General features: G+C 39.5%; 1 protein-coding gene across 3 annotated transcripts; it reads left to right on the top strand.

Moving 5' to 3' along the window:
- The first annotated feature begins 826 nt into the window (after positions 1 to 826).
- cfap57 (cilia and flagella associated protein 57) lies at positions 827 to 13,930 on the top strand. 3 transcript variants are annotated; one of them, XM_085776530.1, is made up of 22 exons: positions 827 to 860; positions 1,230 to 1,305; positions 1,437 to 1,750; positions 3,015 to 3,274; positions 3,460 to 3,634; positions 3,715 to 3,867; positions 7,243 to 7,382; positions 7,571 to 7,736; positions 7,858 to 7,971; positions 8,211 to 8,423; positions 8,649 to 8,822; positions 8,964 to 9,125; positions 9,410 to 9,565; positions 9,765 to 9,858; positions 9,944 to 10,134; positions 10,225 to 10,398; positions 10,506 to 10,664; positions 10,783 to 10,926; positions 11,131 to 11,247; positions 11,627 to 11,761; positions 12,848 to 12,991; positions 13,564 to 13,930. In XM_085776530.1, exons 3-22 carry the CDS (start codon positions 1,457 to 1,459, stop codon positions 13,735 to 13,737), a joined length of 3,339 nt encoding a protein of 1,112 aa, XP_085632656.1. In that variant the 5' UTR covers positions 827 to 860; positions 1,230 to 1,305; positions 1,437 to 1,456; the 3' UTR covers positions 13,738 to 13,930. The 3 variants fall into 3 exon arrangements, with proteins under 3 accessions (XP_085632656.1, XP_085632654.1, XP_085632655.1); XM_085776528.1 differs by lacking the exon at positions 827 to 860 and having other exon boundaries at positions 962 to 1,305; XM_085776529.1 differs by lacking the exon at positions 827 to 860 and having other exon boundaries at positions 962 to 1,305; positions 10,855 to 10,926; positions 13,564 to 13,825.
- Positions 13,931 to 14,153: the final 223 nt, after the last annotated feature.

Raw genomic sequence — 14,153 nt, 5'->3', positions numbered from 1 at the left:
CATGAGCCTTAAATACAAGACCACTCACTAATATCACTGAGTCATGCCATTAAAGTGTTTTAAGTATGTGTTCTGGATCACTGTGATTTATTTATTGTGTGAAAATCAACTGCCTAAAGTAACTCTCACCACCACCAACTCAAAACAACCTGATCCCATGTAGCAAGCATAAAAAACTTGTGGCCAAAGCTTAGCCTACGCTTTTAAATGCCAGATGGATCTATCGTTTTGGGTAGAGGTTGACTTGTAGTGATCATTTTAATTACAGACTTTCATCCCATGGTGAAAAAGTAATTTCATCAATACTGAATTTCAGCATACCGTGACTGTAGCTACAATTAACAAATATCCTAAATTTGACAAATTTCATCAGTTCACTTTCTAATTTCCTGTTTTAGATGATCAAATAACTGGCCTGTCTCTGTTTTGCCATCACATGCTTTACACTTAATTTCACTCCCAGGTTTTACACACAACAAAATCTGTTGAGATTAGTAGGCCTAACGCTATTCTGACTGCAAAAAAGGTCTCAACTCTAGGCTACTTTAAAATAAGAGAAAAACAACACAAAAACTATAAATTTTCATATTTATCATGCAGCTCTCAAAGCTATGTATTGGAATATGTGCGTGCTATGTTTTATAATATTTAAAGTACTAGTAGCCCACGGCATGTTAATATTTGAGCCTACTCAATTAAAAACCTGGAAACTACTTTTGGACTGTAACTTGATATCAGTACCACACCATCATAGGCCAGGGTCACTCAGCAACCATTGAAATCCCGCGAGATGAGGCGCCCGTCTAGAAAGCAACGAACATCAGAAATTATCAGCCAAACTCCACGTTTTATGAGTAAAGGTAGAGACGAGGGCCATTTGCTAGGTAGGTTTATATGATAAGACATTGTGGATACATGTTTTGTGCTCTGAGGACAGTCAGTTTCACAGCATTTAACATGGGAACTTTACTCGAGTTTCCAGGTTCTCGCGTGATTTCCTGAGTTGCCTAGCGACGCGACGCTAATCACATAGCATACCTGCTCACTGTGGCATCTGTTCTTGAATTGCTCTGTCGGCGAAAGTGTCTGTCTTTATGGACGATTTATAATTTTTAAAAATAATATTTAAGACCGACCACGCTGTAAACATGGCCACGGTAGTTGCTCAGCCCCATTTCATGTTCGGTTTACGGACAGGAGTGACTAATAATTTGTGTTTCTTTGATGAGGAAACTGTCATTTTCCCCTGTGGAAACAACTGTGTGCGCTACAACATCGTCCAAAGATGTCAGAGGTTCATCCCAGGTAGGCCGCTTAATGATTGTTGACTGCTACACATCGCGATGAAACACTTATTTAAAACTTTGTGAAACACGAAATACTACTTTTTTCCCTTCATTTTTGGCCTCTGCTGGTATTACTATTTGTCTGTACAGGCACAGAGAAAAGCCAAGGCATGCGAGCTATGGCCATCAGTGCCAACCGGCGGTACCTGGCAGTGTCAGAGGGCGGTGAGAAGGCCTCCATCACAGTGTATGACCTACAGCATGAGCAAGGCAGAAAGAGAAAAGTCCTGACTGCTGGGGAAATGCCTGTTCAAGAGTTTGTCTGCTTGGCTTTCTCCCCTGATTCCAAGTACCTGATCGGCCAAGCAGGTGGTCCGGACTGGATGCTGATCCTCTGGCTTTGGGAGAAGCAGAAAGTCCTGGCCTCGGTGAAAACCAGTAACTCCAATAATCCTGTCACCCAGGTAAAGTCATTCATGCTGTGACTGAGCAGCATCCAGCTGGTGTGCAATAATATACTATTTACAGTGGGTTACATTGGTCGAAACTGAATTGTCACATTTTCAAAACTCTTAAACACAGTCAGCAAAACAGAAGGCCATATGGAGCTAACTGTGAATCACTTTTCATTGCTTTAACACAAAATGCATTCAATGACCACACTTCCCAGTTACTAGTAGTCCACCACCTGCAAAACACAACACTTTTTACAGGACATTTTTCAAATGCAAACACACTTCTTTCAAAACAGTTAAAAACACAATCAAAACAGAATGATAGAAAAAAATTGTGCATTTCTGCTGCAGTCAAATTGAAATCAACAGAATTTCAAATCAATATCATTATATATTGACAAAATGTAAAATGAAATATCAATTAATACTGAAAATAAAAATGATACGAATAATGAAAATGGCTGAGGAAGAAACGTCAGTGGGCAGCAGGTAACTGTGTATGTCCAGGTCAGAGAAGCACAAACATTACAATCTGAGCCGCTCTCTGCCATGATGGTTTGACATCGTTGATCTCATTGGACCCTACAATGCAGAGAGGTCAAAGGTCAAGAAACAGAATTTTGTATTTGTATTTGTATTTTTATTTAGCACATAAAAGATGTATAAAACAACATATTAAAAAGTGGAACGACAACAACAAAAGACATACAAAGTATACAGTAGATAAAGCAAATGTGCTGGAGAAACCAAAAAAACCCCTAAGGGATTGTCAAGTGGTCCTCCAAAAGACAAACATTCAACATAAATTTAATTTACAGAATGAAAAAACAACATAAAACAATTAAAAAAGAAAATCAATTTTGTGTGAAAATTCAAGATAAACATTTGACATACATTTGTTAAGATAAGCATTCAACATAAATTTATAAAGATAAACATTCAACATAAATTCAGTTTACAGTCATGTGAAAAACAAAACAATTAGAAAAAGAGAGAGAGAGAAACAAAAGTGATGTAAAAAGTATGTGGAATTATGCATTGCTCAATTGGGCCAATAGAAAGTGAATTGTTTGTTTCTTAAATGAATTTATGCTTGTGCAGTTTCTAAGGTGGATTGGTAATGCATTCCAAAAATGCGGACCTCTAAATCTAATTGAGAACTGAGAGAAAGTAGACTTAAAAAAGGTGGGATGAAGATTATTTGCGGTGGGATGAAGATTATTTGCAAAGAATTGTTGTTGTGTGTGATACAAAATGATGATTTTTTCCTCAGGTCAGCTTCAACCCTTTCAACAACACGCAGCTATGTGTGAGTGGAACTGGTGTGTTCAAGTTGTTCCGCTACTCAGAGGGAGCCCTGAAACAGAGCAGCTTCCCAAAGGTGGAGACCATCAACTTCCTGTGTCACACCTGGATGACAGTGGAGCAGATGATCGCTGGTACAGACACAGGCAGGCTGTTGGTGTTTGAGTTTGGAGAGCTGCGGAAAGAGATCAGCACAGCCTCCAAGGCCGCACATGAACAGTCTGACAGGTCAGTTCTTCCACATTGATACTATATCTGTCGTTAGATTACACAGTTATGATGGAAATAATCCCTAACAAATCCACTTTTTCCTAATGTTTAAATGTACGTTTCAAAAACAACCATGAAGACCAGCTTTTATAGTTTTTTTTTTTGTGAAACCACTTCTTATAATTTTGTTAAAAACTGTCCAGGCAAGTGGAGATGGGGAAGATCAAAGACACCAACGTGCATGAAGCCCCAACTGTCTCTTGTATCACAGCCATCCTGTCCCACTCCAAAGGATTTGCATGTTCGATGGGTCCCGGCACTGTCTGTCTATTTGAAAAGACGGAGGAGGACAGTTACAGAAAGAGCAGGGAGATACAGGTAAAGCGTAATGCTACTGGCAACACTGGTACTGCAGGGTTTCTGAATGCAGTGATTATATGTGTCCTCTTTTCTGTCAGATTCCACCAGACAAATACGTTAATGAGGTTACCCGTGCTGAATGCCAGGAGATTGACACCATGTGCCTCAGTCCAGCAGAGGAAACCTTGGCCATCAGTACAGACCAAGGACAGCTGTACAGCATCAGCCTGTCCTCTGTGGACATCAACAAGGTAGTACTGCCACCTGCACCACTGTCACCAACACCAGTGCTGCATTAAAGAGACATATGAGACAAGGAGATTGCACTAGCGGGGGTCCTAATGCTGAAGGCTCTGGTGTCTAGCAGAGAACTTTTTCCACAGTGCAGTCTGATGTAAGCTGATAGGGCTCTGTGTTGGCCAGTCAAATATGTGCAAGCACACATTCTTGGTATGTTTGTTTGTTTATGTTTGTTTATTTATTTTCACATATCAAAGTTAAAAAAGATATAACATATAAAATCCAAAACAATGTGAAGGGGAATGCCAAAAAACCCTCCAGGGGCTTGTAGGGTGGCATTCTCCGACTACAGTTCTAAGCTAATGAGCATACATTTGTGAGGTACAAAAGTCGTTCATACATAATAAATACAAACATGGTTTAACATGATTTAACATTGTACAATGCAATACAAAAAGCTTGATAAACATATGATAAGAAATATAAAATAATCCCAGTTTAGATAGGCAGACCATGTGGAAAGTATTGGCTGGTTAGCAGGAGAGACTTTAGTGCTCTCCTAAATTGTTGTAAAGATAAATCAAAAAAATGTACAGGTAATAAATTCCATATTCTTGGTCCACGATAGAGTATACAGAACTGTACAGCAGGTACAGCAATATTGGGTTCTAAGGTGACAAGAGTTACGTGTGGAATAGGTGTGAAATTGATAGTTGTAAGCAAATATATAATGAAAAAGATGATGGAAGGAGTTTTTTTAGGGAACCATAAACAAATAAACCAATCTGAAGATGATTCACTTGATAAACACTGAGGATACCCGACTGAAGGAATAGAGGCTGTGAAGAATGTCTTGTTGTTTTTTAACATCTGCATAATAACCATTAACTATACATGTATGTATGCGGGTGCTGGATATGATCCTAGCTGGTTCTTGCTTAATTTTGAACATGAATTTGATTTTTCGATATACCACATGATCCATTGTCTGCCTTCATCTTCGTCTTTCCAGAGTTGGAGAATCTTCTTTAGGTGTAAAAGATGTTTTTTTGTTTTGGTGGCTAATAAGTTCAAAAGTCGTGGATCAGTTACCCAAATGTTCCAAAATACCCTCCTGGACCTGTTTCTCTGATGAAGAGTAACAACCATGCATATTGCATATTGTAAGACAGTGCCATTTACTACCAGCATCCGCACACAATCACTACAACCACTCTTAACACCTCTACTAAACTCACCTAAGCTGATTATTTCATATTCTTTATCTTTTTGGTAACACTTTACTTGACTGGTGGGTGCATAGCACATACATAAGACCTTTCACAAGTGTTTGTAATGCATTCACGACAGCTTCATAAGGCACAATTCTATGACACTATGCATTTGTGACTGTTTTGTGAGGCCTTCATGAACCCTTGCAATGGAATGTTAAATAAATAGCGGTATTTTATTTTGTATTCCCAGGTGCAATTAGGGGACTTTTATTTTGAAAAGAAATCCCAGTACATTATTCCATAGCAATGCTGAGTCTTATGCCTTATCAAGCTTTTGTGAATGCATTACGAACAGTGTTGGGAACGTTACTTTTAAAAAGTAATTAGTTATAGTTACTAATTACTTCTCCCAAAAAGTAACTGAGTTAGTAACTCCACTACTTCACTATAATAGTAACTAGTTACCAGGGAAAGTAACTATTGCGTTACTTTTTCTTTCTTTTTTTTTAAGTTTAAATATGTCGAAGAATTTGGATTTTTTTTCTCTAATTTTTAAATTGTATTTTATTGTTTTCATATATTTCACTGATCGCAATTATGGAACGCGAGTGTGTGTTTTACTGGAAGCGAGGCTGGTGTGCCTATGAAAATAGGTTACAGTGGGTTTTTTAAGTGCTGGCTACAAGCAAATCTCATATTGTCTCTGTACAAAGACAACAAAGACCTTTTTAAATGTGAAAACAGCGGAGACCTATTCAAGATTTGCGTTTAATAACAGGCGAAACATCGAAATTAATTTATTCATGGCCACATTAAGTGAAATTATTAACTTTACCGATTATCCATCTGATCATCTGTCCTGCTGCGAGCACACAACTTCCGCGGATCCTTAAAAAGTCTTAAATTCATGTATCTAAAATTAAGGCCTTAAAAAGTATTACATTTATTAGAAAATTCTAAGATGGTCTTAAATATATAATACACAGCATCATAAAATATGTATGCACTTAAACTTTTATATGAAATAACAGAGTATCCGCGGGGTCTTAAAAAGTTTAAAATGTGAAAATCTAAATTTTAGGTCTTAAAATGTCTTAAATTTGTTGAATTATTGTCTTCAAGTCTTAAATAATTTTAGACAGGTCTTACATTTTCTTATGCCCACCATGGGCGAGCATTTCACTCGCATTTGCCCCTAAAAAAAATTCTCTGGCCTCAACAATAACAGTAGTTAGTGTAAGTAAGGGAGAGTGGAGCTGTCGGTGAAAAGAGGAAACAACGCCACGTCTGGTCCTGTTCTATGTTGTTCATTCACACCGTCACTGTTTATTCGTTACGTCCGCGGTGTAAAAGGCCGTAACGCAAAGACTCGGTAGACGCGACTTTTTTTTTTTTTGCGAGGCAATACACCCGGTTTTTTTTTGGCGACGGGACCTTCGCGTCTTCGTCTATTTCATTGTGGAACGCTTTTTTTTCGCTCGAGTTCTGACGCGCGACCAAACGCGAGATACGCGATTTATCGCTCGTTTTGACTCGTGACCATTTTGTGTAAATTTGCGTCTTCACGAGCTCGCCCATTTTCACAACAACAACAACAACAACAACAACATTTCTGCTCTCATCCACCATGGTTGAGGTCACAACGCTGCGCTGTAGCTGCTCTGGAAGTCCGAGACTCGTCTGAGGCCAAACGCCGCCGTCGTTCCGGGCTGATGAGCTACAGAGACTTTAGAGTCAAAGAGGAGCAGTGCGTCGCTGTGTCGGACTGTTTGGATTTAATGAAGAAGCTGCACAGAGTCAGGTGGAAATAGTAATTAGTTAGATTACTCGTTACTGAAAAAAATAACGCCGTTAGTAACGCCGTTTATTTTAACAGCGTTATTCCCATCACTGATTACGAAGACCCTATGAAAGGTCTTATGAATGTGCTATGCACCCACCCAACAAGTAAAGTGTTACCATCTTTTTTTTTGTTTCTGTTTAACTCACTTGTTGATTTCCTTGCTCTGTTTATTGTTTTCCCTTTTAAATGCTGGTATGTACTTTTATCCTCCTCCATTGCCTTTGTAGCACATTCTTACCATTACCTGCCTTCAACTGTATTTCTTTCCTGCATGTTGTAGACATCAAAACAACGTTTAGATCTGAGATGTACATTCTGCAACCTTTTAGGAAGAACCACCACAGTTTGAGTTCCTATCCCAGTCCTTCCACTCAAAGTCCATCACTGGTTTATCCATCTGCCTTTGGAAGCCCCTCGTAGCCACCAGCTCTCTGGACCACTCTGTCCGCATCTGGAACTATGAAACAAAGTAGGCCATTGTTGTTGTGTCTCTGTCGAGTGTGCACATCATTTCACCACATATTCTCAGGGATTTTTTGTCAAAAAGCTATAAATAAATTGCTTCAATGTGTTTTACAACACAGAAAGAAAATTGCTGGGACTTTTTAATGCATATAAAACATGCTACTGTGTTTCTGCTTTGCTATAAAATATCAGAGTGTTGGAGCTGTACAAGGAGTTCCAGGAAGAGGCGCACAGCGTGGCTCTGCACCCCACTGGCCTATTCATCCTCGTGGGCTTTTCAGACAAACTCAGACTGATGAACCTGGTCATCGATGAGATCCGCCCTTTCAAGGAGTTCACTGTGCGCTGCTGCAGAGAGGTGATGTATATATGTGTGGGTGATGATTGTGTGTTCACTCAGCAAACTTGAATTGCTATTAGAAAAGCTGCATTATGCTGCACTCTTTAGCTCTAATTCTCTTCCTCTCTCCACACCTCAGTGTGCTTTCAGCCACGGTGGCCACATGTTTGCAGCCGTAAATGGAAACGTTATTCACATCTACTCTGTCACCTCTTTCGACAATGTCCTCAATCTGAAAGGCCACAATGGAAAGGTGAGTCATAAGAGACATAAGAATGTATTCTCCAACAGACACATGCTCATTATTGTAATTAACTAGACAGTCTGTGAATATTCTCATTCATCCAGGTCATCGTTATCTCTGGTCAACAAATTGAATGTGTTTGTCTAGGAAGACGTTTCGCCTTTTATCCAAGGGGCTTCATCAGTTCGTAACGCATCGGTCTGACTAGTCCTCACTAGTCTAACTAGACAGTTTTTCTTTTTTGGCAGATACGTGGCATTGAATGGAGCCTGGATGACAGCCGACTGGTGTCATGTGGGATGGATGGTGCGGTGTATGAGTGGAACACACAGAATGGCAAGCGTGAGTCAGAGAGCGTCCTCAAGTCCTGTAGCTACACAGATGTGTCCTTCTCTTCAGACTGCAAGACCATCCTGGCTGTGGGCAGTGACCTCACACTGAAGGAGATCCAAGACTGTCAGGTAAGTAGGAGCAACGTCCTTATAATTAGTTGTAGCTGTGTGTCCTGAGACCAAAAGATTGAGTTGAAATCATCTTCACTAAATAAGAAATATGTACTTTACTCTATTTGTGATTTAAAAAAATATATAAAAAACAAAACAAAACAAAAAGCTGAATTTATTATTTTGATCATCATTGTGCAGGACAATATTCTCTTCTGTAAAACTCAGTTGTTGGTTCCTCAGGTACTTAAGGAGATTCCTGCTGATGAAGTAGCTCACACTGCGATAGCGGTGTCTCACTCTGGTAAAGTCGTCTTCACCGGGACCTCCAGTGGATCCATCAGGACAATTAAATACCCACTACCCATCCAGAAGGACTGGATCATGTATCAGGCCCACTGTGGCCCAGTTACCAAGGTGGGTCTCAGTGTTGAAGAACAATGTTCACAAAACAAAACACTAACATAGAAGTGTGGGATTTGAGTGCTGGAATATTTTGGGAACCAGAAATGATCTGTCATGTCAACCAATAACAAAAGAGACCTTTTACCTCCTCAGATGGTGATCACTTATGATGATCAGCTCCTGCTGACAGTGTCTGAAGATGGCTGTCTGTCAATGTGGAAGATCATTGATAAGGAGGGCCGAGGGCTGAAGAGCAACAGGCAGATCATCCACACTGAGGAGATTCTTGTAACCAAGTCTGACCTGGAGGAGCAGGTCTGTGTGTTCACATCAGCTGCTTGAAATACGTCTAAACACAACATAATGTGATCTTGACGGACATTGTGTGATGGATGATGTGTAGCTCATTACAACTACAGTCCATGAGAGTGATGTTTGTCTCTCTAGTCAACATCCAAATTATTAGTACTTTTCAGAAAGATAATATATTTTATTTTCTTAGGGAGAAGCCATTTTCCCAGGTTATTGTTGTCAAACTGAAAATTTGTGACACCGGTTGATATCATTCAGCTCTACATTCCTGTCTGTCTGTGTTACAGACGCAGAACATGCTGGAGCTGAAGATGCGTCTGGAGGAGCTGCAGATGGAGAATGAGTACCAGCTCCGCCTGAAGGACATGAGCTACAATGAAAAGATGAAGGAGATTTCTGACAAGTTTACCCAGCAAATAGAATCTCTGCAAACTACACAGCAGGTCTGCTGGTCACAGACCTACCAGCGATATTCCAGACATAAGTCTATGCATCATTTATATTAATATCTAGATTTAGCTGTGTGCAGTATTTGCCTGCATTCAATCAGCATGGTTGTTCCTTTTGCCTTTGGAATGTTTTATTTTTATTTTTATTTTTTATAATTTTTAATTATTGTGTGTTTATGTACTATTCCCATAGTCCATGAAGGCAGAGATGGAAAAGCAGAAGCGTGAGCACCAGGACAATTCTGCAGAAGTCTCTCTGAAAAACTCCAAAGAACTAAAGGATTTAGGTAAGATGAGGACAGGATGAGTGTGAAGAGTCGGTGTGTTTTCTTTCTATAAATATCAGTCTATGCATCTGTCTCTCAAACGCAGAGTTATCATACAGCCAGAAGTTGATCGTGGAGCATGAGAGATACCAGGACCTTCTGTATAAGTATCAAAGAATGCAAGAGGACTATGAGAAGCAGCTGAAGGCTGCAGAGGAGAGCAAAACCCAAGCCTTAGAGGAACTGACACAGTGCTCAGAGGCCAAGCTGCAGGAGAAAATTCAGGACCTGGCTCAGGTCAGTCAGCGAGAGCAGGAGGAGGTGGCAGAGCTTTGCTGGATGAACTGGGATGGCCACTTTGATTTTGTCATGTTTTTATTTTGATAGTGTCAGGAGGAGGCACAGCAGCAGACCCGTGAGTTTGAAGAATTCATGAGGCAGGTAGAAGAGGATGAAGACAGGAAGATCCATGACATCCAGATCAAGTATGAGAAGAAACTAAAGACAGAAAAAACGACCAACACAAGTCTGCAGGCAGAGACTGGTATCATGGCACAAAAGGTGAGAAAACCTTCTTCAATTAACAAAGATTTGCTTTTCGTTGAGCTTGTCAGTGGCCTCTGATTGCGTCCGCTTCTCTCTCATCATCATGTTTGTGTCTCACTCAGTTCTACAGTCTTCAGAGGCAGATCGATGACAGGTGCTTAGATATAGACAAGCTGAAGCAAGAGCGACAGAGGCTGCTGGGTTTGATCCGTTCGTTGGAGAGTGACATCGAGGACCTGAAGAGGCAGATTGCCGGACATGAAAAGACCAACCAGGACAAGGTGGCTGAGTACAGAGCATTATTACATTAGCTAACACTCTATGGTGTTTGAATCAGTCAACTCAAACTTATACAAACCTCTTCCACTAAAATCTCTCCACCTGATCATGCTCATGCAGGATGAAACCATCTCTGGCTTGAAGAAGAAGAACCAGGCTCTGGAGAAACTGAAGTTTGTTCTTGAATTCCAGTTGAATGAGTTTAAGATGCAGGCTGAGCCTCAACAAGAAGACATCAGTAAGAAGAAGGAGAGGATCCAACAGGTGTGTTAGGATGATGGCTTCATCTGGAGGCTCAGAAACCCCCTGTAGATGTACTCAGTTTCACATTTGAAAAGAAGAATAAAGTAGATGGCAGAAGACTCCAGCGTCAGCACAGAAATCTGATATCTGTTGTAGCAAATGAACGTTCAATATAAAACATCTGTGTGGTGTTAACAGTGATGTGCCGTCTCTGCTCTTCGACAGCTGGAGGAGGAGCTGGTGCAAACGGACAAGCGCAACACTCAGCTGAAGCTCACTGTCTCTGACCTGAGGCTGAAACTGGGGACCAGAGAGAAGGAGATGCAGAGGGAGATGCAGAAAGTCAGCACACACCTTCAACACCTACCTCCATATGATCACTATATGCTAACCTTTCAGTTTTTTAAATGCTTTGGAGAGCCAGTAAATGATTAATACTGTCGAGTGTTGAGTGGAGCGTTGCTTTTGTCTCCTCTCATTGATTTCGCTTCTCAAAGACAGATGTGTGGCAGATGTTCACATTGAGCTGTATTACTTTGCCCAGATTTATATCAAATAGTTTCACATTTATTAAGTCCATCTTAAAAGAACACTACCATACATATTTATAATATATATTAAAAGTGTCAGTGATGGCTGTAAATGTTTCTACATGATTACATTGATGATACAATGATACATGATACAATTAAATGTAGATTAATATGTTTTCTGTGGCCAGTTGAAAGATCTGGAGACACATCTTCAGCGGCTCAAGTCAGATCTCCACGACTGTGTTGGCTTCATCCAAGAGCCAAAGAAACTGAAGGACAGCATAAAGATGATCTACGCCCGCTACGTATCGCAGGCCGATGGGGTGAGTGCAGGTTCATACAGGAGATCCCTCTCCAGCTGCCTGTCGGCTTTCTTTCAAGGGGGAGTGTAGCAACCAAAAACGTAATAACGGCCAATAACGTAATAATTTTGGCCATTTTAAATGTAATAAAGCCAATAATGTAATAACATGCCAATAATGTAATAAAACTTTTGAGCCAATAACGTAATAACATTTTGCCAATAATGTAATAAGTTATTACATTATTGGCTGGTTATTACGTTATTGGCCTAGTATTAAAAAAACCTTTGACAATGTAATAACTGGTGCCGATAATGTAATAATACATAGATATGACTGCAGTTCTTGGAAATTAAAGGCAGTTTTGTGCAGTTTGCTAATCAAAAATAGGTATAGTGGATGACATAGTCGTCATATTTATTCATCCAAGATGTACCATCTTTCACCTTTCTCTCTCTCTCTCTCTCTCACTTCTACCGTGCTTAATGATATGTTTGCAAACGGAAGAAGTAAGCATTGTAGGCTATCAACAACCTCCAAAACATAACCAAACTTGTGTATTGAATGGTGTCTGCCAGCCAGTTTATGTTTCAGTCATGTATAACTTCCTGCCTCAGACAAACCATTGGGAATAGGTCATGTTAAATGTGATAATCCCAGCATGGCTTGGAGGAGCAATGGCGTTGATTTGATTTTACCATTGATTTTTTTTTTAATTAACATATTTAGCCATCATTTGTCCAAGGGTTAGGGTTATAGGGTAGTCATCCACTTACCTATTTTTGATTAGCAAACTGCAAAAAAATCTTTTATTTCCAAGAACTGCAGTCATATTTATGTATTATTACATTATCGACACCAGTTATTACCAGCCAATAATGTAATAACTTATTACATTATTGGCAAAAAGTTATTACGTTATTGGCTCAAAAGTTTTATTACATTATTGGCATGTTATTACATTATTGGCTTTATTACATTTAAAATGGCCAAAATTATTACATTATTGGCCGTTATTACGTTTTTGGTTAGGTCTAGTTTGCTTTGCAGCCTTTTGTAGTGAAAAGTACAGAGAAAACAAACTGTTCTGTGTGTGCTGTTTCCAAGGTGGAGAAGAGCAGCGTAGATGAAGAAGAGCAGAGCACATTCTGTCGTCAGCGTGAACACCTGGAGAAGACTGTCTGCAGTCTGAAGACGAGGCTGACCAAGTCCACTGCGGAACAAGAGAAAGCCTATTTCAAGATCATGAAGGTAGATAATAACACCACCTGTAGGTCTGGGGAACATTGTCACTGCACAGATGATCCTCCTTGTAAAGTATTTATATCTTGGTTTTCCCAAAAAAATGTATGTATAAATGGTCTAGTCTAATATGTTGAGTCAGTGGAGAATGAGCAGAATAATACCACCATCTATTGATCAAGATAGGACTTGCAACAACAGAAAAATAATTCCCACAGTTGGTTGCCAGACCCTTGCAATCTATCAATCCACCGATTGATTATAAAATGTTTATGATTATAAGATCCACACTGAATAGCTGAAGACCAAACTGGCTTTGTTACAGGGAGAGAAGCAACATGAGAAGAACATTGCACATTATACACAGACAGACTACATACACTGGTACTAATTTTCTCATTAGTTCAACATTTTGTTGGATAGGAAATTGTAACGTTAATATGGAAATATTTACATTGCTGATGTTCGTGTTATAAACAAAAATAAAATTAAAGAGTGCAAAAAAAAAATCAACCAAATGAGACAATGTTGGTACAGTGCATAAGATATTCTGATTACTTGGGTGATTTCCATCTCTGCAGGACAATTCAACTCTAATTACTGAAATCAATGAACTGCGTAAGGAGCTGCATTCAGTAAGGAATCAGGTTAAAGATTACAAAGCTCAGCTGACCATGTACCAGAAGACCAAAAAGGCCAGGCCCCTCTCCAAGGAAGGACCTGAAAAGGAGCCTAAACATGAAGACGTCAACTGATTTCTTCGACAACATCGTCCATCATTAGGGGTTGCACCGAGACAAATAATGAGAATTTCACAGCCTTTATATGAATTGCATTTTTAGCGACTGGAAATGAACCACTCTCATAAATCATGATTTAGCTTTAGAGGTCAAAGTCGACCTGAAATATTATGTTATTATTTCTGATTATGAATAAAGAACGTGGACAGTATGTAACTTGTCACTTTGATTATTTATATAAAATGACCAGAATTTTCTGTACACATGAAAAAACATCACTAGATGCCTCCAAGCTCCCATCAGCCCATGTGTTGGACCTGCTGCGAATAAAGCAAACATTAAAAAAGTATGTGGCATAAGAGTGCAAATACAAAGAAAAATACACACAGGCATAAAAAAAGTAAGTATAAAAGGCTTTTGGGTAACTAGTT

Source organism: Trachurus japonicus, chromosome 5 (genome assembly GCF_045865225.1).
Source record: "Trachurus japonicus isolate A0001 chromosome 5, Traja_1.0".
NCBI classification, from domain to species: Eukaryota; Metazoa; Chordata; class Actinopteri; order Carangiformes; family Carangidae; genus Trachurus; species Trachurus japonicus.
The sequence above is the reverse complement of the archived record's forward strand: the minus strand, read 5'-3'. Positions and strand labels throughout refer to the sequence as shown.